The sequence below is a fragment of the Parasteatoda tepidariorum genome, chromosome 6, assembly GCF_043381705.1.
Source record: "Parasteatoda tepidariorum isolate YZ-2023 chromosome 6, CAS_Ptep_4.0, whole genome shotgun sequence".
Lineage (NCBI taxonomy): Eukaryota > Metazoa > Arthropoda > Arachnida > Araneae > Theridiidae > Parasteatoda > Parasteatoda tepidariorum.
Window position 1 is genome coordinate 89,191,508 of NC_092209.1, and position 13,585 is coordinate 89,205,092.

Here is a 13,585-nt window from a genome sequence, read left to right on the forward strand (position 1 = left end):
ATTAACTGTAATTTTATAATTATTATACCTTAAAGGAAGTAAGCTAGAAATTCTTCTGGACCATAAAGGATAAATAAATTTGTACTAAGATTATTCTAACCGCCATTATTTTTAATTTATTCAAAGAAACACACATTATAATCAAATTGCAATGCACTTAAAATCTTCAACATTATTAGTTTTTTTTTTGTAAATTTAAATACTGGGACTATTTAATTTTGATAAAAATTTTCTTACAGGCTGTGATGACAATGGTACCAGAAGCATGGCAAAATGATGATTTAATGCATCCAGATAAGAAAGCATTCTACCGATGGAGTGGCTGTGTTATGGAACCATGGGACGGTCCAGGTAAATGCAGTGACCTTGCAAGTATTTTAAGAATGGGAGGGGTTTCTACTAAAAAAAATTCCCTAATTACTTCAACTAGACTGAGGCATGAACAAGCAAACTCAAATGTATAAAATTGACAAAGGATTTAGAAAACATTTAAAAGAAATGGAAAACATTCACAAGAACAAGATCGTTGACAAGATAAATGGAATTTCCTCTCATCTTTTTTTTTTTAAAAAATAATTTTGCTGTGAATTTTGATTTGTAACAAAATAATTATTTAATCAATGTGATATATTTTAATTAATTTGTGATGCAATATTACAACATGGAAATTTCACATTTCAGTATTTCCTTGCTCATTTTTTTCCTTATGCATTTAATGCAATTTATTTTCACATTAACATTTTTTCATTAAGGGTAAAAATATTGTTTCATGAAAGTTGATTTAATGTTTAAACATATTTACTTCAAAAAGGAACCTTATTTTCCAACCCTTATTTTAAACCTTCATTCATTTTCCTCATTTTTCTTTTAATTTTTCCAAATCAAAAACTTAAAACTAAGTAATTAAATTTAACTGGAGCTAATATTCTAAATATTTTGGTTGTTTAGGAAATAATTTTAAAATTTCAGTCCAACACTTTATTTTAGGGACTCAGTTTGGATTTTAGAATTTTCAATTAAATTTAAGAATTATTTGAACATTCTTCAAAAAATTCTTGGAAATCTGTATTCCATGAACATATTTTTTTTCTAACTATGTTAAGTACAATATGATACATGCATGATGATACATACTATCTAATCTTCCTAATACTCCAATATCTGTATGTTTGGTATTTCAAAGCACTTAACATCCAATCAAATCACTAAAGCACTTTTCTTCAGATTGAAAGTTGTTTAGAATGTTTTTCTTTTTGAAATGCTATTTTATTCTAGAAAAAAATTATGCTTTATGTAGTTGATAAACTTAATTAACATAGATAATTAACATTGATAAACTTAAATTGAGAACAATTATTGTTGATAAGCGTAATTGTGAGAATAATTAATATTGTTGATTAAACTTGACTGAGAATGATTGTTGTTGACAAACTTAACTTTGGATGTTTTATATTATCTTTGCTAGCTTTACTGACATTCACTGATGGTAGACTAATTGGTGCTATTTTGGACAGAAATGGATTAAGGCCTTCTCGATACTACTTAACAAAAGATAACCATATGATAATGGCCAGTGAAGTTGGTGTACTGGATGTTGAACTATCCAACATTGCTCAAAAGGTATTTTTTTTAAAAACTTTTAGCTGAGGTATTTCTGACACGAAAAGGTTAAGCTACGCAACTTTTTGTTACACAACTTTAATTTTTATTACAATTAATATCTAGTTTTTTTAAACTGTTCTTTTTATGTTGCTTCAAATATTCTAACCACTTTTGAGCCAAAATTATTAAATTACAGCATAAGGCTTACTGTTTTTCAGGTGGCATAATGCCCCGTGGCAGAATTGCGGCGACATTGTCGTAGAGCGTTAGAGTTCACGCAGAAAGAATTTTTCTTTAAAAAGTAAAAAATTTTGGTTTTCTTTTCTGCAAAAACTGTCTAATTTTTTTTTTCTCTAAAATTATATTTAAAAGTGGTCTTTTTTGCGCATCGGAGGGGAAAGAAATGTACGTAATTTTTCGATTCTTATTTGAGAAAAATAAAGAATATTGAAGCAAAAAATTTCTTTTTCTGCAGAAATTTTTTAAATATTTTTTTCCTTCACAAGTACTATATTGAAAAGATGCCTTTTTCACGCATCAGAGGGGAAGAAATGCTCGTGATTTTTTAATTCTTATTTGGAAAAACAATGAAAATGTTTTCTTTTCTTTTTAATTATTTTTTTTGTGATGATGATTTACGAAATGCGAAAAAAATAAATAGTTGGCTTGTTTTCCTCTTACAAAAAGGCACCGAAGACTATGAAAAGTTCTATGAAAGATATGAAAGAATGATATGAAAGATAAGAAAAGTTCTACGAAGACTATGAAAGATAAATTGTTCATATTGACAATATCGTCCATGATATTAGAATTAAAAAAATATTACATATTCATTTTTAAAAGAAGTACTTACAATTTTATATCCAAATAGGTTTTTTATTTTTTTGTAAATACAACGTTTCTGTTACTTTAAATTTAATCACCATGAATATTAGTTATTATTAAAAGAATCTTGCAGAAGAATATTAGTGCTAGAGAGGTTTGCCGCAGGAAGCCCAAAAAAATTCTGCCACAGGGGCATAATGAATGTGATAAAACTTTCATTCTCAGTGTAGAGAAAGTATCACTTTTTTATAGTTTGAATCTGAATTACGCTTCAATAAGAATGATGCTTGTTTATCTGAATCTTCTCAAAAATCCTATTTCAGAATTTCCATAATCGCTTACTTTCAATCCTGATCTTTTAAGTACAGTAGTATCACCTGTAAGAGACATGTCTAAGTAAGAAATATTCTATTTAAAGGGATCAATTCTGTTATTCCTGTTCCCCTTGAATAAAAGCCTTAATGTGTCTGCCACTTAAGGGACGCAAAGTTTTTTCAATGGGAGAGAGGTATACAAGCACAATAAATATTGTGAAAAATTCTCTGTCATCTATGTGAAGAAAGACAAAAGATCTAAAAAGTGGCAAGAGCATACCCAGGGTTTCTACTACTCAGGAAAATCTGAAAAATTACAACTTTGAAAAAAGGGTCACAAATGTCCTTTAAAAGTCTGGTTTTTTTTTAAATGCAGTTTTGAAATTTTTTCTTTTTTAAGTGCTTTCAGAAGTGATAACTCAAATTCAAAATTATCAAATTGAGTAACATTCCTGCTTTATTAAATGTGATCAATTTTCTTAAATTTGCATTTTTCCATTTCTATGGACGGGTTTTGATGTGTGGACCCTGGTTACAACTTTAGGCCATGTTTAATTTTTTATTTATGAAGTGCCTTTAAATTATTTATAACATGAGTAAATTATGATTTATTAATTAATTTAAGCTTATATTTATTGCAATTTTTGTTAAATCATAATTAGATTAGGCAATTCTTAAGGAAAAACAAACAAAATTATTTGAAACATTTAGGGAGCCCTAGGCCTGGACATGACTGGGAATTATCCCCTAGCTCCCACTTTGCAATTTTCCTCAAAATTGGTTAGGGGGCTTAATTTGTGTTTTACCATCAAATAGTTCTTCATAAAAAGGCACTCTATAATTTCTGTTCTATAATGAACCTTTCTGAGTGTTGAAACTCAGATTCAGGACAGGGGAAAATAAGGAAATTGCAACAAATATAAAGAGGGCCAAGTGTTAGGGAACAAGTTTTAACAAAATTATCAAATGAAAAATAAAAGGAATTTAAGAACCAATTGTTGGGAGACTGAAAGGAGAATTCCAGGTGTTGCAGAATTAGAGGAATATAGATTCCCGCAGACATTTGGAAAGAATGTGAGAGGAAGAGAAAAAAAACAATACATAGGGAAAAAAAGCATCTCATGGTACAATCAAAAGTAATTTTGAAACTGGAAGGGGAGTCAGAAGATGCCTTATCACCCAGGTACTACCTTAGTGGTATTGGAGGGGAAGGGCACATGGATTAATGAGGAAGGCAACAGATGAGTGGACCACCCTGTAGTCTAGACACCTGTTTTCCTCCTGACATTGCCAACATTCCATTGTGGATAACAAGGGAAAATTAAATGAGCCCTAAAAATGGGACTAGGTGCTTGACCATGGTTGGATGGTGTGTAGTTAAGTAAAATGTTATCTGAATTTAATTTAAAAAAAATTTCCATTTAAAAATGCATTTCTAGTTAAACTGCAATTTTCTTTTACTAAGATTAATATTTCATCTAATAATCCTGAATATTTGTGTGAACTTGCAGCTAAAACAAAAGAGCAAATCTTTTTGTTTTTCATATAGTTTAAGTTGAAGCTACTTCAAATTTTCGACTTTTTGTGATTGCAGGGTAGACTGAGGCCTGGTCGTATGCTTCTAGTCGACACAGAAAATCATCTTTTCATCAAGGATGAAGATCTAAAACTTCAAATTTCAAGGAAACGACCTCTGGAAAAATGGCTACAGGAAATGGTATGTGTTCTTTCTTTTTCGTACATTGAACATTTATTTTACTTTGACCTTTAAACTTTGAACTAACTTGCACATTTACTCATTTTTTAAAAAAAACAAACATTGTTGACTAGATGTCAAGTATCTTCATGTACCAGCTTCTGTCCCATATGGTGACTTTATGCCTACCCAACTTTAGACTGTTGGGAAGGAAAATTTCTACCTTTTTGTAATGCCTGATAAAAATTTAAAAAAAAAAATTGAACTTACTTTAGCAGCATTTCTGAAAGCAATCCTGAATTTTTTCTTATGTCTGAACAATCCATTACCTTGTAAATACAGGCAGAAGAACCAGCCTAATGTTATTCGTCTAATTAGTTATCTCCATTAAAGCTTAATATAGATGTGCGGATTTTAAATTTTTTTAAAACCTGATGGGGAATATAGAAAGTACTGGAAGTTAGTTACAATTTGACCTACTAATGCTAATTGTAGTACTGAGGGGTATGTTAAAATTAATCAAGTCAACCTTCATCTTTCAAAAGGTACCTCTTGATGGAATCAAGCTAACATCTCTTATACACTTGTGAATTGGTATTTAATATTTATAGTGGTAGTTACGCCGCAGTACAATATACTGTATTTTCTTTAGTTCACTTTGGAAGATCTCCATGATGCTGGATTCGCTGCTGGCCACCATGCTAGTCATCCAAAGCTTGATCCCAACAAGAGAACTACGAGCCTTGCAGTTGAAGACAGGAGACTCGCACTATTTGCCTACACAATTGAGACCATAAACATGCTGATCGTTCCCATGGTGGACACTCAGTAAGTCTGCATCCTTATTGTTTATTTAAAACTAATTAAGGCACTCAAATTAATTTTTATTTTGTAATCTTGATTGAAAAGCCTTAACTTCCAACACTGTACTTGTTTGATGAAAAGAGTAGACTGGTCTTTTAAATAGATAAATGGCTAAACTAGTCGCTTAAAAATTGTTAAACCTTTTTTTAAAAATGATTTAGCAAGGTGATCTAGCACCTAGATAAGAATTTATAAAATCATTAAATATTTTTCAGTTGTTTCTTAGCTCAGATAACGCGGCGTTGAAGTAGCTTTTTAAGCATTAAATAAAGATCACATTTTCACAAAACAATTTCTGAAATCTCGCTAAACTGGGTTTCCGAAAATTGGGTTGAAAGTCCAATCACACCACCAAAATTCTTAAACCTGATTGGTTATTTGATGTGTATACCTATGGGAAAGTTGGATTTCGTTAGAAAAGAGGTAAAAGGGTTTATTTTTTTGCCATTTATGCTGCTAATCTCTTGCTGTTAGAATCATTATTATTTCATTTTTTAACCGTTATTTCATTTATTACCATTATTTTTAAATTTTTTCTGTGCGGTACTGGTTAGAAAATCAAGTTGAAAATTGTTTTTTTAGTAATCAAAAAGCAACATTGATCCCAGTAATAATGTCCAACTTAGCAAGATTTCAAAAACTTGCCAAGAGGTGGGTTATTCTAGGATTTTACCCTAAATAGCTTATTAATTGTTTCATGGGCAGTGTCATGTATAAGTATGTGTGGGTTCCCGGGTTGCACATTCTCAATTCATTAAACATAATCTCTGGCCAGGACTTATCAAATCAAAGGAACAATAAATATGTATCAAAATTTAAATCCATACCTTAAATTAATTTTAATGAATTTAAAATATGGTATGTAGAAAATATCCGGACTTATGATAAAAAATGTATTATATTTCTAAAAAAAAGTTCTTTTAATTTTTTTTCAATACAAGAAAAAAAAAGTTTTGCATTTTAATGACTTAAATCTTTATTGTTAAACTTGTTTTAAAATTATATATTCATTAAATAATATTCTTAAGCTAAAATTTAATATAATAAAAATAATACTAATAATCTAGAAATAATTTAAAAGTTTTAGTGTACTTATTTATCAAATGGATACCTCTCTATGACTAGATGGCTCAAATGCTTCACACCCCTGTTTGCAAGCCACTGTTACTTATGATTTCAGGGCCTTAAAGAAATACTCTTAAATATATTTTACTTTTCCAACAGTTTTTTTTAAAAGTTTGAATAACAAAGATCTGTTTTTATTCTAGAAAAGAAGCTCTCGGCTCTATGGGAAATGATGCCCCTCTTGCATGCCTCTCCCTTTATCAACCCCTGATCTATGACTACTTCAAGCAGCTTTTTGCTCAAGTCACCAATCCACCCATCGATCCATTCAGAGAAAGAATCGTCATGTCGCTAGTAGGTCTTTTCTCCCCATATGTCTTGATAGGGGATATTTTTGTAATGTGATCTGCCATGCCAACTATGATGTAGTTGGTGTGGAAGAAAAAGGGATCATATGGTGTCAAATTGTTTTTAAACAGGAAATTAAAAAACAAACATGTAGATGTTTGTATGAGGGTGGCAATGAGTTAAACCCTTCTAGTTGGTCCCTTTCTGTGATGTTTTTTTTTTTTTTTTTTTCCAAGTTTCTTTCGGGCTGCTTCCGGGAAGTTCCCAAGACTTGGCAATTATTCTTCTACAGATCACGATGCGGAAATCTGCCCTCTGAATTTCGAAACCTGTTGTCTATTTGTTTTATTTTGAATGTGGAAAAAATATTTTTCTGACATAAAATTCGAAACGTTTTCAAAAACTTTACTGAAACTGCTTTGCTTTCATTAAAAATAAGACCTTTAAAAAAATCTTAAATGGTAATTTTTTTTTTTAAATTATGAAAAATTTTAAATTTAAAAAAAAATTATAGTCTAATTTTGTGTGAGCTTTATATACCGCAATGAATAAAAGACAGAAATAGAAAAAACTCAATAAAATGTTTCAATATTCTCTTTTTGAATTTAGAAACATAATGAGCAACACTGGCACAAATATGAAGCAGGTTTATACAAAATGGATTAATAATTTTTAATATTGTTTAATATTTCCATTAGGCACATTTTGGACACACTGCAGAAAATGAGAACAAAAAATATTAATATAATCAGTAAATGTTAAAAAATAAACAAAGCAAAAAATGTCAAATTTTAGAAACAAAAAATCAATAAGTCTCTATTCTAACAAAATGTTTAAAAATTTAATTTTAAATTTATGATTATTTTTTCTCTTTTAAAACATTTTAAACTAATGTACTCAGAAAATTAAATTCTATAAAATATAAAAAAACTTCTAATTTATTAAATTTTGCTAGTGTAAATTTATCGCCATATTTTACAAAATCTTAATAACTACTTTCTTACCTACATTAAAATCTTTGCTTAAGCTTGACGTAAAAAGAAATTTTTGTGTAAAATTAAACACTGCTGTGCAGGGAAAAATTGGGAACAATATATATATATATTTTTTTTTGAAGGGATAGGGAGTGAATAACAGGTCCACCATTCTTTCCTTCTAGAAATATTTCAATTTCTCATATATAGAAAGATTTATTTTTGAGAAACCATCTAGCCAAGGTGATGGTCAGTGGGCCATCAAATTTTTTTCTTGGAAAGATTACAAAGGGAGTATATCTAACAATGTTCACAACACCCGTAAATGTAAATAATACCAAAGTCAAAATTCTTGATGGTACTATCAAAAAATTTTGATTGTTTATGTTGGTTTCAATGCGATTCATGATGGTCCAACATCATTTGATGGTCTCCATCATTCATCATTTTCCATTATATGTTCTTGGTTTTTATATGCCAATAAACTTCCATCATTCCATGATCGAAAATGCTGTTTTAATACTATGATGGTTAACCGTCAAGAGAAGTTTGACTCTCATGAACCAACAATCTGTGATGGTTTCAACTATACATTTCCAAGATGGTTTAATGGGAATTCTTGTTGGTTCTCAGTAATATACCATCAAAACAATTTGTTTTTTTTTGCCTATCATAAATCAGTCCGAATTTCTACATTGGGGTGATGGTGGTTCATGATCAATGAAACATTTTATTTCTAAGAAACTATGATGGAAATTTCTGATGGCGTAACATGAACAAACCATCAAAAAAAAGTTGCTATTCTTATGCTGGGCCATCATGAATCAGTCAGAATTCCTACATCTAACTGATGGTTACTTGGTTACTATCAAAAAACATAATGGTTCGTGATGGAATTGTTGATTACCATCAAGATTATGTTGGTCCATCAATGGAAAACCATCAAAAAGTTTGACTTTGGTACATAGTACTCTTTCTTTAGCAGTGAGACTAAATCATTGCTGTAACAGCTGTTAACTACAACAAACTAAAGATCCATATCCAGGATCTTTTGCAATCAACTGAATCATTTTTATCCATTTTTCTAGATTAAAATTAACTGTTTATTTGATATTCAGGCAAATGTTCGAATCTTCCTTCTTTTTTAGTCATGCCCTATTGGTCCTGCGGCCAACATTCTGGAGCCAAGTGCTCAACAGTGCTGTCGTCTGTACTTAAATCAACCTATACTTTCCTTAAAAGATATTGCAGCTTTAAAAGCCACAACTTACAAAGGATGGAAAGTAAGTTTAAATATATTTTCCTTGTGTTGTTGCTCTGCGCAGTTTGCAACATAATAACAAAACTAAAAAAGATCTTTAACTTTTAGTCTAGTTATTAGCTCTTTCTTATTTATCATTCTGGGTCAATTCTATTTGTGATAGACATGTCATTGTTAAAAATTTGCCGGTCAGTGAGCGTCGCTGACTGTGAAGTCAATGGTTGCAGGTTCGAATCCCGCTCAGGGCATGGATGTTTCTCTCTCTGTTCTCTGATGTGTGAATGGGATCCAACCTATAAACTGATATCTGTGGGAGTGGGTAATGTCGCTCGCCTCCGTGACTTAGGTTCACGGGTGCTCAATGGGTAACGTCAAAGGAGCAACACTTACAGCATCTTCTGAGGTGTAAAACAAAAGTTCTGTGCCTGCCGTAAAAAAAAAAAAGAAAAAAAAATCGTTAAAACTTTTCACCTAATTTTAGCTACTAAATATTACCTTCAATTTTGATATATAGCAACTTAAATACCCCACAATCAAAAATAATTTGAAACCTTTGCTTTAGGCGAAGAACAGTTTAATTTAATGAAATAAAAATATGCTGTGATAAATATGAAAAAATATGTACTTGAATCCAGAGTGTCTTAGCACCTCAATTATATATTATTTAATGACCTATTGTTATTAAATAAAGCATAATTTAGGTTTAAAAATTTCATTTCAACAAAGCAAGACTTAATTCTAAGATATAAAATTTAGAGAAAATGCCTTTTTTTATTAAAAATGTAAGAAAAATTCATTTAAAAGAGAATTATTTTGAAATTTTAAGAAAATATGTGACTGGCAAACAAGGAATTCTGACAGACATGACTCATGTGAAATTTAAAACTGTAATTTTACCACAAAAGAAAATATATTTAATTTTACTAAAGAGATCAGGAACATTATTTATGAATTGAAAGTAAAAAAGTAGCACTCAATTTTAATAGCTTTGATACTTATTGCTGGCAAGTCTGTTTCATAGGAACTATAGGGCAAAAAAATTAAAGAATTTTGTTAGACTCTTCTTAGTTTCTTAGCAAGTGAGTGGAAATTAATAGAATTTTCCCTAAATAAGAATTTATCGATTTATTTTTGAAAATTTTATTTGAAACATTGAAATATTCCTTATGAAAGGCAATCTTTGCAATTTAAAGAGACTATCTACAATATGCTAATTAAATTGTGTAGATGGCAATTTAAGCTATAACATAACAAAATATACTGCTGTATAATAAAATAAGATTTAATAGGGGTGCACAACCTTTTTGAGGGAAGGGCCACATACACAGCAGATTGAACAATGAAGGGCCGCATACCCAAGTATTTAGACAGACATGTTGACAGCAATTATAGATAGTAGCAGCTCTTTGGTTATTGTAAGCTAGGAACAGATTTCGAATTCACCCTCTGGTATTCATAGGGGGTGAGTGCTGTATCTGCTGAGCCATAATGGCTCAATCTATACTTATTAGCATATCCCTCAAATTATTAAAATTTTAGATGGAATGATTTTAATTCGTTAATTTTATCTCTTAGACAAAAGTGATTGATATAGTTTACCCTGTGGGAGAAAAAGCAAAAGGATTGTTGCCAGCTCTGAACAAGATACGTGAAGAAGCATGTGCTGCCGCTGAACAGGGATACTCCTTGGTCATACTTTCAGACAGAAAAGCTGGACGCGATTACATACCAGTCAGGTGCTTATTTTCATAAAGTCTTTATAAATAATTCACATTAAAAGTGCTTAATACATTCAATGTTCTTTGTATGTGTGTGCTAGAGAATTATTCCTCAATTTTTGCTAAAAACTGTAAAGTATTCTCTTAAAGCAGCTGGAAAAGAATTTATATCTATTCATCAGGCTAATAGGGACAGTCATGAAGATTGTTAAAATTACGTCTTAATTGCACTTAAGATCATTGTTTAAACTTTTGCATAATATTGCATATCTGTTATTGTGTGATATAGTATATCCAGCATTACGCAATTGTGCGATATATCTCATCTGTTAAAAATCACATGATTTATGAATTCCAACTTTTCATTTTCAGTGGGTTACTTGCACTGGGAGCAACTCATCACTACCTCATCAACAAACTTCAGCGAATGAAAGTTGGATTGATTCTCGAAACGGGTGAAGCCAGGTAAATATATCATTCATTAGTTGATTCTTTTGATTAAGCTTCTAGCTTCCTTTTGGTTTCTCATGTGTTTTGGTACATTTTCAGAGAAGTTCATCACATGTGTGTCCTCTTGGGATATGGTGCAGATGCCATCTGTCCTTATTTGGTATTTGAAAGTATGGCTGAGCTGCAAGGGGAAGGTGTCATTAACGAATCTTTGACAGAAGATCAGATCTTCAAGAATTATGTTGAAGCGGTTGAGCGTGGAATTGCCAAAGTAGGTATTCTTTTCCAAAAGTAGAAATATACTGCTGTTATGCCACAATAAGCATTACATATTTCCTAGCTTTTGAAATTTCTTTTAATTTCTTAAACTTACTTTTTTTTTTTACTCATTCTTAAACAATTGTAAATGAACTAAACCAATTATTTAATTTTTATTACATTTTGTAAAAAGAGAATATAAAATATTTTATTTTTTTCTTAACAATGAATGTAATGGCTAACTTTTTATTTCAATACTAATATAGACTCATTAATTCACTGAATTGAAAGCGCAAATCTATAACTCTTTATTCTTTATTTCTTACCACAAATATGTTTCAGTTACATGGTTATACCAATTCTCACAGTCTTGTTGGCGATTCACATTCGCCAAAGTATTTTCAAATCTAATATTAATTATGGAGGATTGGCTTTATTTTTGGCGTTATCTTTCGACCAATCACCAACCTTGGATCTCTTCCCGTGCTTCTAACTGTCCGTTGGGAACAATTCATTTATTTTCAATTTCCTTTTTTTGGCGACTGGGGGTGTCCCAACTGTTAGAAAATATCAATCCTAATTCTCGATGTGAGGAGAATCACTTTTTTAAAAATCCCTTTAAGAGGTTTTTCTTTATGTATTTTAAATATGGCCATTTTTAATCGACTAATATTTACTTTATAAATTAAATTTTTCTTGAACAATTTTAATCATTTCTCTGAGAGAATTATCACTATATTACATCCAAATTAAGATGTATCTGCAACAACCAAAAATATGCTTAAAACTACAATGATGCTACCTGTACGAATCCAGTAATTAATTTAAAATGATCACTGCCATTACAACTGCCTACTTTCTTCAAAATGGTATGCAGTATATTTTTCTAATTGCTGTAATAAGATATTCGAGAGGATTTTAAAAACAGTATTTGAAAGTGATTTGAATTTAATTGCTACTGTGAAGTTAGTAACATTTTTTGAAGGTTGAGTAAATCAATATCTTTTCAAACTCCGTGGACATCTACTCTGACATCCAAATCCATCCTATAATACTAAGTAGTTGTTAAAGTGATGTTGGTTCATTGATACAGTAGGGAACCGATTATCCGGAACGATCGGGACCATCGCTATTCCGGATAACTGATTTTTCCGGTTTTCTGAATCGCTACAAAAAGCAGTTTTTTTTTTTTGCTAAACCCAACTAAAAAAAAATTTTTTTGGGAAATAATCTTGAAAAGAAAAAACGATGGAGTAATACACTAATGATTATTTCCAAAATGATGGTAAGGTAAACATCTTTCAAAAAACAACGAAAAATCCTAAAATCTTATGAGGAAAAAAAATTTTTTTTTTTAAAATATGGCGGGAAAATTTATCGAATTTCGTTCCGGTTTTTTGGTTTTCCGGTTTTCTGATGTCCGGATAACGGGTTCTGTACTGTATTAAATAGTTCAGCCTTGATACTATCAGTCCCAGCTGTTCTATGGTTGTGTAGTTTTTTAACAGATAGTTCAACTTGATTCAATGTTGGCAGAGCTGTTTTTAAGGTTGGGCCCTGTGTGCCCGAGCCCAGAGTTCCGTAAATTAACAAAATTTCTAAATCCGTTGGACGTAATTAACACTGCTTAAAAAATATTTTCTCTGTCAAAATAAAATTCCTAACTTCGTTTAGTCATGGAAAATTCTTGAAATTAGTCATGGAAGAATTTGAAAATCTAAAATGTAGCAGATACCCTGTTACCTTCTTCAAAGAGGTATGCTGTGTATTTTTTTAATTGCTGTAATGAGATATTAGAGTTTAAAAACAGTATTTAAAAGTGATTACCATTTAATTGCTACACTGAAGTTAGTAGCCTTTTTTGAAGATAGTGTAAATCAATATCTTTTCCAACTCCACGAGCATCTACTCTGACATCCAGATCCGTCTTATAATACTATGTAGTTGTTAAAGTGATACTGATTCATTGATATTAAATAGTTCAGCCTTGATACCATTAGTCCCAGCTGTTCTATGGTGGTATAGTTTTTTAACAGATAGTTCAACTTGATTCAATGTTGGCAGAGCCGTTTTTTAGGGAGGGGGCCCGTGCCCAGAGTTCCGTAAATTAACTAAATTTGTAAAACTATTAGACATAATCAACACTGCTTAATAAGTATTTTTCTAGTCCTAATTATATATATATATATATATATATATTTTGTAAAATA

The 13,585-nt window shown here is 30.6% G+C and overlaps 1 protein-coding gene across 5 annotated transcripts in view; it reads left to right on the top strand.

The window, feature by feature from the left end:
• The window catches only part of LOC107440837 (uncharacterized), a 110,612-nt gene that overhangs the window by 49,440 nt on the left and 47,587 nt on the right, over positions 1–13,585 (top strand). For all 5 annotated transcript variants that reach the window (XM_043050465.2, XM_016053892.4, XM_071182841.1 and 2 more), the window contains exons 9-17: positions 240–351; positions 1,466–1,620; positions 4,336–4,458; positions 5,090–5,265; positions 6,570–6,720; positions 8,837–8,971; positions 10,525–10,685; positions 11,040–11,132; positions 11,217–11,388. In XM_043050465.2, the coding sequence (XP_042906399.1) occupies positions 240–351; positions 1,466–1,620; positions 4,336–4,458; positions 5,090–5,265; positions 6,570–6,720; positions 8,837–8,971; positions 10,525–10,685; positions 11,040–11,132; positions 11,217–11,388 (1,278 nt within the window). The remainder of the gene's footprint in view (positions 1–239; positions 352–1,465; positions 1,621–4,335; positions 4,459–5,089; positions 5,266–6,569; positions 6,721–8,836; positions 8,972–10,524; positions 10,686–11,039; positions 11,133–11,216; positions 11,389–13,585) is intronic.